At 45.9% G+C, this 16,974-nt stretch overlaps 1 protein-coding gene across 1 annotated transcript in view; it reads left to right on the forward strand.

Moving 5' to 3' along the window:
• LOC137538406 (baculoviral IAP repeat-containing protein 1e-like) overlaps positions 1-16,974 on the forward strand; it is a 48,489-nt gene that overhangs the window by 18,905 nt on the left and 12,610 nt on the right. Inside the window, exons 9-10 of the mRNA XM_068260615.1 lie at positions 203-361; positions 12,932-13,018. Of these exons, the coding sequence (XP_068116716.1) occupies positions 203-361; positions 12,932-13,018 (246 nt within the window). The remainder of the gene's footprint in view (positions 1-202; positions 362-12,931; positions 13,019-16,974) is intronic.

The raw sequence follows: 16,974 nt of genomic DNA on the forward strand, positions 1-16,974 counted from the left end.
TTCTCTTCGTCACATTTAGTGTTGATCTCAGATTAGGCCTAGTGTACTTTATTAGGTAGGGTTAGGTATAAAAAGTACATAAGTGTTTGCTCAGTTTTGTAGGTTTTCCAATGTTGCTCGGTTAATTAAGTCAACCCCAATGTTATTGTTTGCTGTTTTTAACTGCAATTAAATAATTTAGAATATTTGATTTATTCTCCAGCAAAAATGATTGGATGTTTTCCATGTCTAACCTCTTTCACACTACATTGCGATCATTGTCCTGAGTTTGACAAAATTGTCACTTCATTGTGTCAGAATGAGAAGATGGAGAAACTCAGCTTTGGCCAACCAATATATAGCCAGGGTGTAACCCATCTGGGTAAGTCAGTGTAATATTTTCTCTTAAGGTAAAAGTGCCTAACAGCCTGTAGAGGCAGGAGCTTGTTTATCAGGGGCGTAGCAATAGGGGTTGCAGAGGTTGCAACCGCATCGGGGCCCTTGGGCCAGAGGGGCCCCGAAGGGCCCTCCCTCAACTGCAGTATTAGCTCTTTATTGGTCCTGTGCTCATAATAATCACTTCTATAGATACTTTAAATAGTGGTAATCATTAACAAACTGCTCCCCATTCTCTTCCGACACTGTAGTTGCCATTGGCAGGTTTTGGTGCGCCGTATCAATTGTTACATAGAGTGCTTGGGGGGCCCCAATGTAAAACTTGCATCGGGCCCACATCGCCTTATCTACGCCACTGTTGTTTATGTAGACATCACAAAGTGTAATCATGTTGGGCAGTGATGCTCTGTAAGGCGTGGTCTCCACTTGAGCGCTCTAGGTAGTGTTTTTGGATCACTGACACTCGCAGGCGATTTCAAAAAGCATTTTGCCAAAGGAAAGTGCAAGGATGGAGCCCACTAGAGCGATTGAGATTAGGGCAAATCACAATCCCTCTACCTGCAGCATTTTGGGAGGGTTTGCACTCCAATGTAGAAGATACAAAAGCTGCAAAATCACTTTTGAATTGCTTTTCAAAAGTGATTTTGCAGAGATTTGGGGCTGGATTTAAGTTTAACCACTTTCCAACCACAGTATTTCCCCCTTAAAAACCAGACCAACTTTCACATCGCCCTCCTCCCATTCAATCGCCAATAACTTCATCGTTACTTATCACATCAAAATTATCAATACTTTTTTTTTAATCACAAATTAGGCATTTTTTAGGTGATACTTTTTTCTAAGAATTATTTTACTTTGTATGCATTTTAAAGTGAATATGAAGAGAAAAAAAAAGAAAAGAAAAAAAAACAATCATTATTTCTTAGTTTTCAGTTTGCATATGTGTTCTTTACTTTCACTTTGTGAATGAATACTGGCATCTTGCTGATGCTGGCTTTCATTCATTACAGCCACTGTGATCGGCTTTGGGAGCACATGTTCCCATTCACAGATTACCGTCCAGCTGGATGGCGACGGAAATCGACGGGAGCATGCCGGCGATCGCGAACGGACAGGTAAATAAACAATTAAGCATATATACGCCATTGGAGAGCAACTGATGTTTTAAGGGGTGTAGATATGCAAAGCAGCGGTGGGGAAGAGGTTAATATACTCCCTGGGTGTTCAGATGTCTGACCTTCTGCCTGTAGCCCCACCCCCTAGCACAAGAGGTCACAGGAGCTTCTCTAATTGGAGCTTGAGAAGCACCTATGATCTCTTCTGCTAGGGGGTGGAACTACAGGCAGAAGAGGAACATCGGAACACCTGGTAAGTTTATTTAATTTTATTTCCACAGCAGACTGCGAATTGGAGGAGCTGTACAGTTTGCTACACAGTGCTTCTAAATGCACAGGAAACGCCAGGGCAATTGCGCTGGAGATCGCTGCACAAAGCACCGGCATGATTTCAAAGCATAGCAGTGATCCCAAGTGGGTCCCAGGCCTTATGGGGTCAGATCCATGAAACCTAATGCCTGATTTGCAACCACAATTGGCTATGTATACTTGTTACTATTTGAAGTACTTTATTGATATGAAAGTTTTATGAGATTTCATGGGAATTGAATAAGGATAATTGGAATTTGGAGTTTTTTAAGACTAATTTTTGAAATTTGTATTAGAGCTGGCACAGAGTGTAATCGGATCTCCTGAAATGCTGAACTGACTAATTCAGCCTTAATGCAATGGGCGATTTTATTCTTGGTTGGAGTTCCAGTCAATAAGGGCTGGTGCACACCAAGAGCACTTCTGAGCGCTTTTTAAAACGCTTGCGCTTTAAAAAGTGCTTGGCTAAAGTATTTGAATGGGATGGAGCACTCCAGAGTGAGGTGCTGTTGTCCCAAATGCAAACACAGGTCCTGCAGCATTTTTTCTGATTTCTGAGGTGATTCAGCTTCAATGTTAAAGAGGAACTCCAGCGAAAATAATGTAATAAAAAAGTGCTTCATTTTTACAATAATTATGTATAAATGATTTAGTCAGTGTTTGCCCATTATACAATCTTTTAAATCCCTGATTTACATTCTGACATTTATTACATGGTGACATTTTTACTGTTGGTGGGTGATGTAGCTGCTCCTTGTATTTTTGGCCGTTGGAAACAGCTATAAACAGCTTTTTCCCACAAAGCAGCAAGGTTCTGTAACGATTGGTGTCAGCAACACAGATTTTTCTGATTATTGGTGATCTGCAGTATCACCAATAATACAGATGCTATACCTGATTATGTGGTGATCTGCAGAATCACCAATAATACTAGTATAGCTAGACACAGGACACCTAAAGTGGTATAGTGTTTGGTGCAACAGTAATAAGAGAAGTTATCTCCTGAGGAGCGGGAGATACAGACAATATTGCAGCCAAGGATCCCCTGAGGGGCAGGGGATTCACACTGCACTGCCGCCAGTGGACGCCTGAGAAGCAGGGACCACTGGCGGTGTTAGAGAGTATAATCACCTGAAGGGCAGGTGATCAAGACTAAGCTATAGCCTAGGATCCCCTGAGGAGCAGGGAATACAGACTGTACTGCAGCCAAGAATTCCCTGAGGAGCAGGGAATTCAGATAGTACTGCAGCCAGTGGACACCTGAGGAGCAGGGACCACTGACTGTGCTGCAAGGGTGGTCACAGGTGGAATGAGTGATTATGACTGTACTACAGCCAAGGATTCCCTGAGGAGCAGGGAATCAGACTGTACTGCAGTCAGTGGACCCCCAAGGGGCAAGGACCACTGACTGTGCTGCAAGATGATCTCCTGAGAAGCAGGTGATCAACAGACTTTGCTTGCAGCTAACAGACACCTGAGGAACAAGTGTCACAGACAGTACAGCAAGGCTGATCACCCAAGGGTTAGGTGACAGCCCTTGAGATTTCCCTCACTAGTGGCAAGACCCACTAGTGAGGACAGAAAGGTCAGACAAGCAAGGTCAGCAACGAACGGACAGATACAGTACAGAGGCGGAAGACTGATTCGGTATCAAGGTACAGGCAGTGTCGGCAACAGTTATCAGATAGGCAGAAGTACCGAATCAGTAAGCAAGAAAGTAGTCAGGAAAGCGAGAGATCATAACAGATAAACAGTAGTAATATAGCAATATCCTAGTCTAGGTGTGAAGTCCTTGGTTTCAACACCTGGGAACTAGACTAACAGATGTACAGTAGCGATATAGCAATATCCTAGTCTAGGTGTGAAGTCCTTGGTTTCAACACCTGGGAACTAGACTAAAGAATGGTACACAAGTCTTATAATACAATAGTACTCAAAGCTATCAACGGAATCTGACTAAGTGTGAATTCCCAGCTCCGGCTGGTTCTAACACACTGTAAGATCTGACTAGGATCTGAGCGCTCACACGTAAGCATTCGCAACAGCAGACAACTTGCAACTGACAGGCAAGTCCTATAAATACCCAGAGCGCTCCACAGCACTGCCCCAGTCACTCAGCCATTCCGGAGCATAGCTGGAGTCAGCTGACCGGCTTGATCAGCTGACTCCCCTTTTACTTTCATAAAGGTCCTGTCGCCTGGCGCGCGCGTAGCTCTAAATCTGTGTGCACTAGAAGGACCAGGCGAACCAGCAGCATGTAGCTGCGCGACAGATGCCGCCGGCTGGAACGCGGAGATTGCCGCCATGCCGCTTGCCCATGCGGCGGCATCTCCGCTATTCTTTACAGGTTCACAGACAGGAAACTGCAAGGAGTATGTACTTTTCTTGTGGGAGGGGTTTCTTGTGGGAGGGGTTTCACCACAATATCAGTCATACAGCGCTCCCTGATGGTCTGTTTTTGAAAAGGAATAGATTTCTCATGTAATAGGGGGTATCAGCTACAGATTCTCTTTAAGTATAGGAAAGTGAAAAATCGCTCTGAAAAGTGCTAGATCAGATTTTTCAAGCGTCTTTGTTACAGAAGCTGTTCAGTTACAGCTCTACTGTAACAAAATATAAAAAACGTGACTCCAAGACGCTCCAAAATTTGCTAGGCATGATTAGAAAATCGCTAAGCACATGCATAGAATCGCCTTAAAAAAATCACTTCAAAAAGCGCTTAAAGAGACTCTGTAACGTCAAAAAGATCCCCTGGGGGGTACTCACCTCGGGTGGGGGAAGCCTCCGGATCCTAATGAGGCTTCCCACGCCGTCCTCTGTCCCACGGGGGTCTCGCTGCAGCCCTCCGAACAGCCGGCGACAGAGCCGACTGTCAGTTCAATATTTACCTTTGCAGGCTCCAGCGGGGGCGCTGTGGCTGCTTTCCGCTCCGAACTACACCGAAATACCCGATCTCAGTCGGGTCCGCTCTACTGCGCAGGCGCCGGAAACTTGCGCCTGCGCAGTAGAGCAGACCCGACGGCGATCGGGTATTTCCGTGTAGTTCGGAGCCGACAGCCGTCAGAGCGCCTGCGCAGGAGCCGGGAAGGTAAATGACGTCATCTTGTACGGAGGGCTGCAGCGAGACCCCCGTGGGACAGAGGACGGCGTGGGAAGCCTCATTAGGATCCGGAGGCTTCCCCCACCTGAGGTGAGTACGCCCCAGGGGATCTTTTGATGTTACAGATCCTCTTTAAGCTGGCCATACACTGGCCCGATTTGCCGCCGTTTCGATAGCAGATTCGATCACTGGGATCGAATCTGCTGCCAATCGTTCGCGCTACACGCCGAATTTCGATCCAATTCGTCCGATCCCGTCGATCGCTCCGTGCGGAAAATTACCGTCGATCGCCCGCGGGTAGGGAGCGCGTCGCTAGCGGCGTTCGATTGCCCGACAACCGACGCAATAGAGCCGCATACATTACCTGCTCCGCCGGCGCGACTACCCCCGGTCACCGCTGCTCCGTGTCCGCGCTGGTCTCCAGCATGCTTCAGTTCCTCCTGCCCGGCAGGAAGTTTAAACAGTAGAGGGCGCTCTACTGTTTAAACTTCCTGCCGGGCAGGAAGAAGCAAAGCATGCCGGACCTGGAGACCAGAGCGGAGACAGAGCAGCGGTGACCGGGAGGACTCACGCCGGCGGAGCAGGTAATGTATGCGGGGGGGGGGGGGGGGGGGGAGCGGCGGCAGCAGCACCACCACAACAGATTGTGAATGGTTTCAGGCTGAAATCGGTTCACAATCTGTTTGCAGTAAAGGTAGCCATACGATCCTTCTCTGATCAGATTCGATCAGAGAGGGATCTATCTGTTGGTCGAATCTGATGGCAAATTGACCAGTGTATGGCTACCTTTAGTGTTTGCTTTTACGTTAGTGCTTTTTGGTGTGCACTGGGCCTTAGGTGGTCAGGTTGTGCTGGAATAAATTGCTTAAAAGGGAAATTCCACTGAAAGTGGAAGTCCTACTCTTAGAATGGGGAAGTGTTAACAACATAGTTTTTTCATCATTTAAAAGAAATTAAACTATAAGAAGTTGTGCATTTAATATTACATTATCATGTGACTTTTTTGGAATATAAAACCAAAAGTTTAGGCTGTAAGCTGTTAGCTGTGCAAAAGGTGGATCAGCGCATCATCAGGCCGCTTCCGAATGGCCTCCAATCAGAGGTACGCTGAGCCCCCCCAGAAACTGCAAACGCACCTTGAACCCAAACAGAAGCTCTGCATATACACCAAAAGCAAAGCTGTTAAAGAGACTCTGTAACAAAATTTTGAGCCTTATTTCTTCTATCCTATAAGTTCCTATGCCTGTTCTAATGTGCTCTGGCTTACTGCAGCCTTTCCTATTTGCACAGTGCCTGTATTACCTCTGTTATATGATCTAATCTTCTCTCCTCTGTGGGGTCTGTCGGGCTCAGGCAGTCAGGCTGGAATGTGCTGTGCTGCTTGTGATTGGCTAGAAGCTATACACACCCTATCCAGGCCCCCTGCACACTCTGTATGACTTACACACTCCGCTCCTCTCAGCGTATCACTTGCTATGTCTTTTGTTTGTAAACACTGCATAAAAATGGCAATTACAAGCCAGGATTGCAGCAGGGGGTGGCAGAAACAGCACAGAGGGGCCCAGGAGAACATAATGAATAGATTGGTATGATTTTTATTGTAAGAATTTTAGAGTACAGATTCTCTTTAAGTGGGAGCAGCTGACCAAAAATGAATTAAATTAGTACATGGCAAGGAAATGAGCAGCGCTACTTAAAAACAGATAAGTGCCTACCTGCAAGAGAGTGAAAGCCCCACTTGTGGGATAAAATTACAGGCTGAGGGAGATCCCAGCTCTAATGGCACAACAAAAGCTAACTGAAGCTTACCCACCAGCTATTGCCAAGTACTTTTAAGAATATGACTGCTGTCATTGGCGTAGCAATAGGGGTTGCATAGGTAGCTACTGCACCAGGGCCCTTGGGCCAAAGGGGGCCCCGAGGGGCCCTCTCTCAACCACAGTATTAGCTCTTTATTGGTCCTGTACTGATAATTATCACTTCTATATGTACTTTGAATAGTTATAGTAGTAATCATTAACAAACTGTTCCCCATCCCCTCCTTGCACCTCTGACACTGTAGTTTTTCTTGGCAGGTTGTGATGCACCGTATCAATTGTTGTGTATTGTGCGCTTGGGGGGCCCCATGTAAAACTTGCACTGGGGCCCATAGCTCCATAGCTACGCCACTGACAGCTGTTATTGCTACAAGCATTGCCACTGTCCTAGTAAAACAGAAAATATGCCAGCTAGACATTCTTTGTACCCTGTCTAAAGGTGGCCACACACCATACAATATTTTAAATATCTGTTCAATTCAAGAATTGCAATCAATTTTTCTGACTGATTGTAACATTTCAAAAATCTGACCAATGTACCACACACATATGTTCAATTTTTCCCCAATTATGATAAAAATTATTGGAAACTGAGACAATTGCTAGGGTGTGTATATTAATAAATTGACAATCTAACACACACCATACAATCTTCAGAAACATTTCCAGCATTCTGTATAGATTAAAATAAAAAAAAAAAGGGAAATCCGATTGGATTTTTCAGTTGATAGAAAAAAAACCTTTCGATTTTTTCGGGAGATCCGTTCATATTTATCGAATTGACGTAAAATTGGATCATTGTATTGTATCGTGTGTGGCCACCTTAAGGCTGTGTATACATAACAAAGCCAATTAAATTATCTGTATGTTTTTGTGATGTGGGAGACAACCCACACAGACACAGGGAGGACATGTAAATTCCATGCAGATAGTGCTCTGGCTGGGATTCAAACCAGGGACCCAGCACAGCAAGATGCGAGTGCTGTCCACTATGTCACTGTGCAACACACATCAGCAAACACGTCCTACCTCCACATCAACGTATTGTGTTGCACAACGCACCTTGCGATCTGTGTGTCTGATATTTACCCTAACTTCAGATGACTACATGAGCAAGAAAACGGTTATTTCTTGGTCTACAATTGGTTCCTAGTAGAATTCACTCCTGATAAATGGACGATGTGATCACTGTGATCAGACCATCTATCAGTTTGGAGTGAATACTGGATGGTGTGTATCAGTCATGAGTTAACAATGCTTTAAAGGGAACCTGAGGTGAGAATGATATGGAGGCTGACATATTTATTACCTTGTAAACGATGCCAGTTGTCTGGAAGCCCTGTTGATCTTCTGGCATAAGTAATGTCTGAGTCAAAACCCTGGAACAAGCTAATCCAGTAAAACCTGAGTCAGCCGAGTCAGAGTACTTGATTTGCTGCATGCTTGTTCAGCACTGGCGTAGGAGCAGGGGTCGCAGCAGTCGCACTGGCGACCGGGCCCGCGATCTCCTAGGGCCCGTACCGGCCCCTGCTCCCCGCATTCTCCTCTGTCCCCAGGCCCTCCGTGACAGCCGCTCAGCTCCGCCCCCAAATCGCGGGTAGCTCCGCCCCCAAATCGCGGGTAGCTCCACCTCTCACAGGATCGTTCCTGTGAGTTGCTTGATTCTTTCACCGAGCCCTGCCCCTGCAAATCCCATTGGCTGGCACAGCAAGAACAGAGGACAGAGCATGGGAGAAGATGGAGATGAGCCAAGAGCTCCCTTCCCCCAGGCAAACAGAGCGGAAGGTATGAGAGGTGAGTGCTGTCTCCCTCTTTATTTCCCTGTCACTGCTTATCAGCCTTTACTGTATCCAGAGCCCGCAACAGTGCTCACTAATCTTCCTCCACCAGACCCCTAGCAATTTCCTGTCTTTCTATCCACCCCCCAGAATTCTCACTAGCCTCCCCTCAACCTCTCTCCCCCAGACTCCTAATAACCTCCCTCACTCCCCCCTCAATATTCTTCACCCTCCCTTTCCCAGACTCCTAACTGCTCTCCCTTCTTACTCCCCCGACCCCTAATAACCCCCTGTCTCTCCTCACTTCCCCCTCAATATTCTTCACTGTCCCCCGACCCCTAATAATAGTTCCCCTCTCTCGCCTCACTCCTCCCTCAATATTCCTCATCCTCCCTTTCCCAGACTCCTAATAACCCCCCTGTCTCTCCTCACTCACCCCCCCTAATAACCCCCCTTTTTCTCTTAATTCCCCCCTCAATATTCCCCACCTTCCCTTTCCCAGACCCCTAATAATCCCGCTCTCTCTTCTCACTACCCCCTCAATATTCCTTACCCTCCCTCCCCCAGATCCAATGCTACCGGCGTCACATGGTGCACACGCCTGTTTGCTGAGGACACTGGCCTGCAGTGACCGCTATATTGGCCTGCAGGTGACAGCTATATTGCTGTCTGCTTCCACATCACTTGAAAGAATACATAGGGTACTGGCAGAGTAAGTATGGGGGGGGGGGGGGGCCATGTCCAAATTCTGCATCGGGGCCCTGAGGTCTGTAGCTACGCCACTGTTGTTCAGGGTCTATGGCTAAAAGTATTAGAGGCACAGGTTCAGGAGGACTGCCAGGCAACTGGCATTGTTTAAAAGGAAATTAATATGGCAGCCTCCGTATCCCTCTCACCTCAGGTTCCCTTTAAAATGACTTAGCAGTGTTATCGGCCAAGAAAGGAAAATTAGCTTTCAATTTCCTGAAGAAGCTAAGTCTGTGAAACAGGTCCTGTTCTTGTCTGATTTGGTGACACCCTGGTTTCTTGGCGACAAATATAAACTTTATAAAGTAGTCTAGGTTTATTTACAGAAGAACAGGTCTGAATGGTACAATAAGAGTTTCAGTGGCTTTAACAATATGACGGTACTGACTCAGTAGACATCAGTATTTATGCTGGCACGTATTCAGAAGGCATGTGGCTGTGGTCTGTAATATTATGTTTGGCTGTAGCCTAATAGTGAACTAGGGAGGAACTAAAAAGTAATATTCAAACATTTCAGTTCTAACTTTATTCATCATGGAATATGTTGGTGCTTTAGAAATCAATAATAATCATAATATTAATAAAACTACGACTGATAATAATCTGAGTTTAGGCTAACACCTGCCAATTGTAGAGCAGCCTGTGGTTAACTAAAGAATGCAAACAGTATTCAAAACAATAAGACGCAGCTGACTGACAGCAACGTAACAAACTGTTTTTATACAGATTCACTGTTTCACTAGTCCTGACCACCAGTTAGACCCAGTGCACGTTTGCGTTTGTGAGCCAAATGGATCCGGTGAGCGGATCCGGTCTCCCCTTTACCGGATCCAAATGGCTCTGTGCACACTGCCAAACGGAAAGTAAAAACGGATCTGATCAATGATCGATTAGATCAGTTTTCATCCCGTTTGCCGGCGAATACATACCTAATGTTCTTTTGCAGCCGGCGGTAGAGGCTTCTAGTTACATGACGTGGATGCTGTAGTCACATGACGAGGAAGACGACGGAAGCCTCTACCGCCGGCTTCAAAAGAGCATTAGGAGTGTATTTTACCCTCCCTCACCCACCCGCCCGGCTGCTGCATCCTCCCTCACCCTCCCGGCACTCAGGTTCGCGTCCCCACATCCCCCCATCGCCCGTGGAACAACCTGTTTCTTCAATAGTGTAAAGAATTGTTCTGTTTTCCATTGCCCCAATGCTGCATCATTTTTTGTCCGGTTCCGTTCCGCTGGGCAAAATAGTCTGGAACATTAGGGCCTGCAGCAATTTTTCGACTCGGGGACAGGAACGTGTGGAACGTATCCGTACCAATGAATGCATGTGAATGGTCCAATAGGTTAGCATTGGATCCTTTCACATCCGTTCCGTTTGTACAGTATACTTTCCGGTTACGTTCTGCAAAAAACGCTAATGTGAACCGGGCCTCACTCTAAAGGTGTCCATTATTGGTACAATCTTCCAAACAGTTAAGCGGATCGGGGCTATTAATGGTGCTGATCGATGATGAACGATTGTTACAAATTTCTGAATGATTCTTTTAATGTGGCCACTAATGATACAATTTGCCAAACGATCGTTTACAAACGGCTATTTTGTATGAACGATCAGAAACTTTAGGTTACCTTTAAAGCATACCTTAGCCCTTTTAAAAATTGAAAAAACGGAGGGAGCAGGCATGTGTAGGAGGCTCTCCTCATGCCCACTGCTCCCCTGTTCTCCTCCGTCCCCCTCCATTAAGGCCTAATGTTCCCCCAAATCTCTCCTCCTACACATGCCTGCTCACTCGTTTTTGATTTTTTTTTCAAGGGCTAAGGTATCCTTTAAAGCGGGAGGATTACCCATACTATGCCAGGGAAAAAAAACCATATACGGTAAGTATATAAATACTTAGTCTACTTACATAACACATGTATTGTGCTGTCCACGTTTTGATTTTAGTGAATTCTATATAGTAAATGAAGAGAATTCTGTTCCTGGAGGGAACCGTGTCTTTTGCCCACAGTTTGAGGCTAAATACTGATGTTGTTTTTTCCCTTAACTTTTTTTCTTTTCTCCTCCAATCGCTGATTCACCTCAGCCTTGCTTGTAAGCAGAAGTGAGCAGAGGATCATGTTTCAGTTAGGCAGGGAAATAAAGGGAAGAGGAGGAATATATTATAGATAAAAAGACCCCCCCCAGCATGCAACTGTTTGACAATGGCTATTAAAGGGCCAGTGCTCCTAAGGTATTGGATAACTCAAACCATAACAGCAGAAAAAGTTTTGAAAGTTTTGACTGCAGGATTAGTATCTTTATCACTTAATACACTCAGACCAGTTGCTGTTGAAATTTTATTTTTATGGTGACAATCCCACTTTAAACACATGGTTCCAAGATGGTTAAAGGTATTACCAGAATACTGGCAGATCTACACCATGTTTAACGCTGGAGCATACCACTATAGCCTCCCTGGTGATAAGCCCGACCTGAGCTCGGGATTGGAGAAATGAGCTGCGAGCGGTAAGCCCGAGCTCAGGTCGGGCAAGGGAATTCCTTGCTGCATAGGAGTCCTGCGCGCGATCGCTGCTGCGCAGCGGGACTCCAGCATCTCCCACTGGCTCCCCCTGGCCTTTGTCCCTACATCGCTGGCCGCCGGGATCCCAACAGCCCTGCTCTTGTTCCGGGGACACGGCGGCCAATCAGAGCGCGGCATGATGTCACGGGGCGGGACAAAAAAATTAAAGTGGCCCTGAAGAGTCGCACAGGGGAAAAGAAAATAAATAACTTGATCTGCATTTGTTTTACTGTATATATGCGCTGTATCGCTGTATATATATATGTATATACTGTGTATATATATGTGTGTGTGTGTGTGTGTGTGTGTGTGTGTGTGTGTGTGTGTGTGTGTGTGTGTGTGTGTGTGTGTGTGTGTGTGTGTGTGTGTGTGTGTGTGTGTGTGTATATATATGTGTGTGTATATACACAATATATATACATACACACATGTGTATGTATAAATATATTAGCGTGTCTAATTTTTCCTCATTTCTCTGTAATCACCAAATGTGATCTCTCCCGTGTCACCTGACTGCCAAGGCAGAGATGGCAGATAACCTAATTTGAAAGCACAGGATGACAGAATATCCAATTACAGTTAACGATTTTTGTCGGGATTTTCACTACTCTCTGCCTGACTTATTTGTACAGTTTCCCAATTTTTAAAGTTTATTCATAAATTTAATAAAATTTTGTGTTCCATTATTTTATTTATATGCAGAATGTCTGCCAGGCTTTTATTCAGACATATTTTGGTGAGTTATGACTGAAAAATTGAAGGCCTAAAATTCTTGAAATAAATGTACCGCTTTTGACTCATAATTCCAGACAGAAATGCACCGCCAGGGAGGTTAACAAATTTAGCTTCCTGTAGTGTGGTTGAGGAAATGTATCTTTAAATAAAATGTCCTGACTAACCTGACAACACTGGCATCCGCAGTAATAATATATGTATAAATACTATGGGCATAGCTAGACTTAATAGGGCCCCCCCCCCAAAGCCTCTGGGCCCCCCTACAATGGCAGGGGTCACAGGGGTGATTGCCACGCCCATGATAAATACAACAGTGTGTAGAAATGTACAATTGGGCAGGACCATTTGTTTCACATTTATGTGGCATTTTTTACACATCTTTTCTTTTTCTTTTCAGCTTTAGCATTACCGTCATTAACAAATCTCAGATTTTTGGAAGTGGAAAATCTCTATCATATGAATGTTGAAGCAGCAGAAATGTTTGGTAATAAATACATTTTACTTGGTTGTGAAAACTAGACAAACTGTTTTACTATCATGTTGTGCCCTGACTGTCTCTGAGCCCGATCCAATTCCATTTCCTGAAGTGAAGAAAACCCCGTATGATATAATGAATTGTATGTGTAGTACTGATCATGAATAGAACATTAGTAGCAAAGAAAGGAGTCTCATTTTTATTTTCAGTTATATAGCTTTTTTTTAACATTGCATCGTTCGGTCATATACATTCTTCCTGTACTGGAAACAATATGAGACTCTTTTCTTTGCTTCTAATGTTCTATTTCTTAGCTGTACTACACATACAATTAATTATCTCATCTGTTTATTTTCGCTTCAGGTTCACTTTTAGTGCTGGCGATTGTTGAAATCATACTATTTTCAGATCACATGATTTGGTTAACGGTATGCTGCAGTAAGAGAAAGACTAAATAAGGACTTTTTCCCCTTAATCTACAATGTAATATAATAGTCAGGGCCGGATTTGTACTTTTTACCACCCAAGGTCACTATCACCAGCTGCCCCCTGACAAACAACTAACACCCTACCACACACACACTTTTATTGATCCCAGTAATCAATGTATTTAAAGATGCTTATTAACGATTTTACTACAAACGACCAACTGTCAATTGTTTTATCGGTCTGTTATGTGGATCCATTATATCTGAAATGATCGGAATGGTTAATAATTTTTATTCCATTTATGGACCAAATCGATAAAATCCACTCTGATAGGTTGGAGCTGGTGGAGGGTGGAGTTGGACTCGAAAAGCGATGAGTGACAGCTCAGGTCACAGACAATAAGCTGCCCATGTTTGATGCCCCTTCACTCCCTGAGTTCCAGACACTTGCCCAACTGCTGCAGTTCACATGTTGGCAGGTTGACTGCATTAGTGTGCCAGCCTGCAACCCTCCCCTTGCTTCCTGGTGCCCTAGGCCATGGCCTATGTGGCCTTGCCTGAAATCCGGCCATGATAATAGTGAGCTGAAGTTTTACACTACTTCGTTCATAAAAGCTGAATCTGCTCCCCTCCTTATTTTTCTCCCCTCTGCTTCCTGCTGCTCTCCACCTCCTTCACAACTTCACATTCTGTTGCGGCTGGCATTGGGAGTGCATTCCTTGGGTGACAGTTCAGGGCCTGATGTTGTTGCTATGCATTCTATTGCTCTAGAACAGGCTTTCTCAACCAGGGTTCCTTGAGGACTCTGCAAGGGTTCCTTGGCATTTTCCCCCCATCGTGGGGGTAGTATAATAGAGCACATTATAATAGGTGATACTTCAACAAGAAGCACTAAATTGGGGGGTCAGGAGACAGTATAATGAGTGGTAGTGTAATAGGGGTAGTGAAATAAACAGCCACACATACTTTTAAAGACCATGCCTCCTTCAAAATAAATGTAGGGGTTCCTCGAGATCAAAACATTGTTTGCAGGGGTTCCCTGATATCCCAAAGTTATCTGCAGGGTTCCTCTAGGGTAGAAAGCTTGAGAAAGGCTGCTCTAGAAGGAGACAGAGGGCAAACAGTAGTGCTCAATAAAGCAGCAGGGAGTGGACAGTGGGAGACGTAGGACAGGGATATTTCTAGGTTCTTGGGAGATCCGGGGCAATCCTGGGCACCAAGAGGGAATGATCTTCATGTGCCGTGGCAAAAAAAATGGGCGTGGTCATGCCATGGAAAGTGGGCGTGGTCATAGGTGGGGCCAATTGTACATGAACATAGCAGTGGCATAACTTAAGTATATTCAATAGGCAGTATTTCACATAAATAAGCCCCTCACCTAGCTTCTGTCTTGTCTTCAGCTGGCTGGCCTGTGTGCTGTACTCGGCTGGCGGTTATGCTGGGCTGCCTGGCTGGTATTTATGCTATACTGTGCTGGCATGATTGGTGGTGATGCTGTGCTGGCATTGCTGGCTGTGATGCTGTGCTGGCCTGGCTGACGGTTATGTTGAGCCGGCCTGGCTTTGCTAGGTGACTTGCTAAGGTCTTTGTTGGACTGGGCAATTTGCTGGGGGCATTTTGGGGGGCTTTGCTGGGCTGGGGGCTTTACTAGGCTTTGCTTGGCTGTACGCTTTGCTGGGCTGAGACCAGGAGGCTTTTCTAGGCTGGGGGTTTTGCTTTGCTTGGGGATGTGCTCTGCGGGGCTTGGGCCCTGGGACTTTTCTTGGCTGTAAATAGGTAGTTGCCCCCAGTATAGGTTAGATAGGTAGGTGCCTCCAGTATAGGTTAGATAGGTAGGTGTCTCCAGTATAGGTTAGATAGGTAGGTTTCCCCAATATAGGTTAGTTAGGTAGGTGACTCCAGTGTAGGTTAGATAGTAGGTGACTCCAGTGTAGGCTAGATAGGTAGGTGCCTCCAGTATAGGTTAGATAGATAGATGCCCCCAGTATAGGTTAGATAGGTAGGTTTCCCCAGTATAGGTTAGATAGGTAGGTGACTCCAGTGTAGGTTAGAAAGTTAGGTAGGTTCCCCCAGTATCGGTTAGATAGCAGTGTCCCCCGAGTAGGTGACAGACTGAGGAGGCAGAGCGCTGGGACGGAGCAGAGGGAGAGTGGCCATAGTGTAGTTTAAAACTCACCTTCCGATCCCCGCAGGCATGCACTCTCCATTTCCTCCCTACTTCCTCCCCTGGAGTCCATCGCATTGGTAACAGCACCCCCTGTGAGGACATTGGTCACGTCATCACAGGGGGTGCTGTAACCAAGGCGACGGACGCCGGGGGGAGGAAGTAGGAAGAAGATGGAGGCTGTGCCTGCGGAGATCGGAGGGTGAGTTTTTAACTACACTATGCCCACCACTCCGCCCAGCGCCCCCTCCTGCCACTGAGTCTGAACCAGAGCACCAGGGCAACAGGTTCGGGGCCGGTGTCCCGTTTCAAAGGCCCTAGCGACGCCACTGATGTAGGATAATGCCTTTGTCCTGCACTTGGCTGATTTTACCACTTTACCACCAGTCAATTTTACCACTTATGTGTAGTGTGAGGGCCAACATACTTGGAATACTGTGAACAGATCGTATAGGTAGGCTCTGGTGAAATTGGCAAATTAAGATTGGTTGTCTGTTGCCTTTACTCTTGCTGATTAGCATTCAGACAGGTACTCTTTTGCCATTGTTTATTAACTAATGTGGGATCACCCGTAGTGAAAAGTACGCTTCACTTGTGGTTGCTTTTGAAGCCTGATTTGGCATAGTTTTGCCTACAGAAGCTCCTGCGCATGCAGGGTCGGAATTACCACAAGGCACTATAGGCACAGGCCTACAGGCGCCTGATGATGGAAAGGGGGCTTACTTCCTTCCCTGAGTGCCTCCCTTCCTCCTTCCCTATGCAGAGTCCCGAGCAGATCGTAAATGAGAGGTTACTCACCCGGCTCTTGGTATTCCACTGATGAGATCTTCCTTCAGTCAGGGGCACCTTCAGCTGCTAAATTCTAGCTACCTAATGCTAAGGGACACCTGTAGCTACCTGTGACAGGCAAGGGAAGTAAGGGAGAAGGTACAGCTGGGTCAGCCAGCACATTTGTGGTGTGGTTCGGCAGGGGTTGTAGGTTCATGGTGGACCTGTTCCAGACAGTTTAACAAGCATTTAGAGGAAATAAGGGAGAAAAGGAGATGCAGACCGCGTCCCAGGAGGTTTATGCAGCTAAAAAGATAATTACTTTTATAAAGTCATTCACCTTTGATTAAGCATCCCAGCCAGCACAGAAATCAGCTGTCTAACAACAGCTGAGCTCCATACCAGTCCTACGGCTCCTGACCCTGTGATCACCGTGAGCCAATCACAGTGATCAATAATAAAAAAGGCTCTGGTCTTTAAAGAGAACCCGAGGTGGGTTCTAAGAATGCTAACAGCACACAGAGGCTGGGTCTGCATGTACTGCCCAGCCTCTGTTGCTATCCCGATCCCCCCCTAAGCCCCCCCCCCCCCCCCCTGCGCTCTGC

This window comes from Hyperolius riggenbachi, chromosome 1, assembly GCF_040937935.1.
Source record: "Hyperolius riggenbachi isolate aHypRig1 chromosome 1, aHypRig1.pri, whole genome shotgun sequence".
NCBI lineage: Eukaryota > Metazoa > Chordata > Amphibia > Anura > Hyperoliidae > Hyperolius > Hyperolius riggenbachi.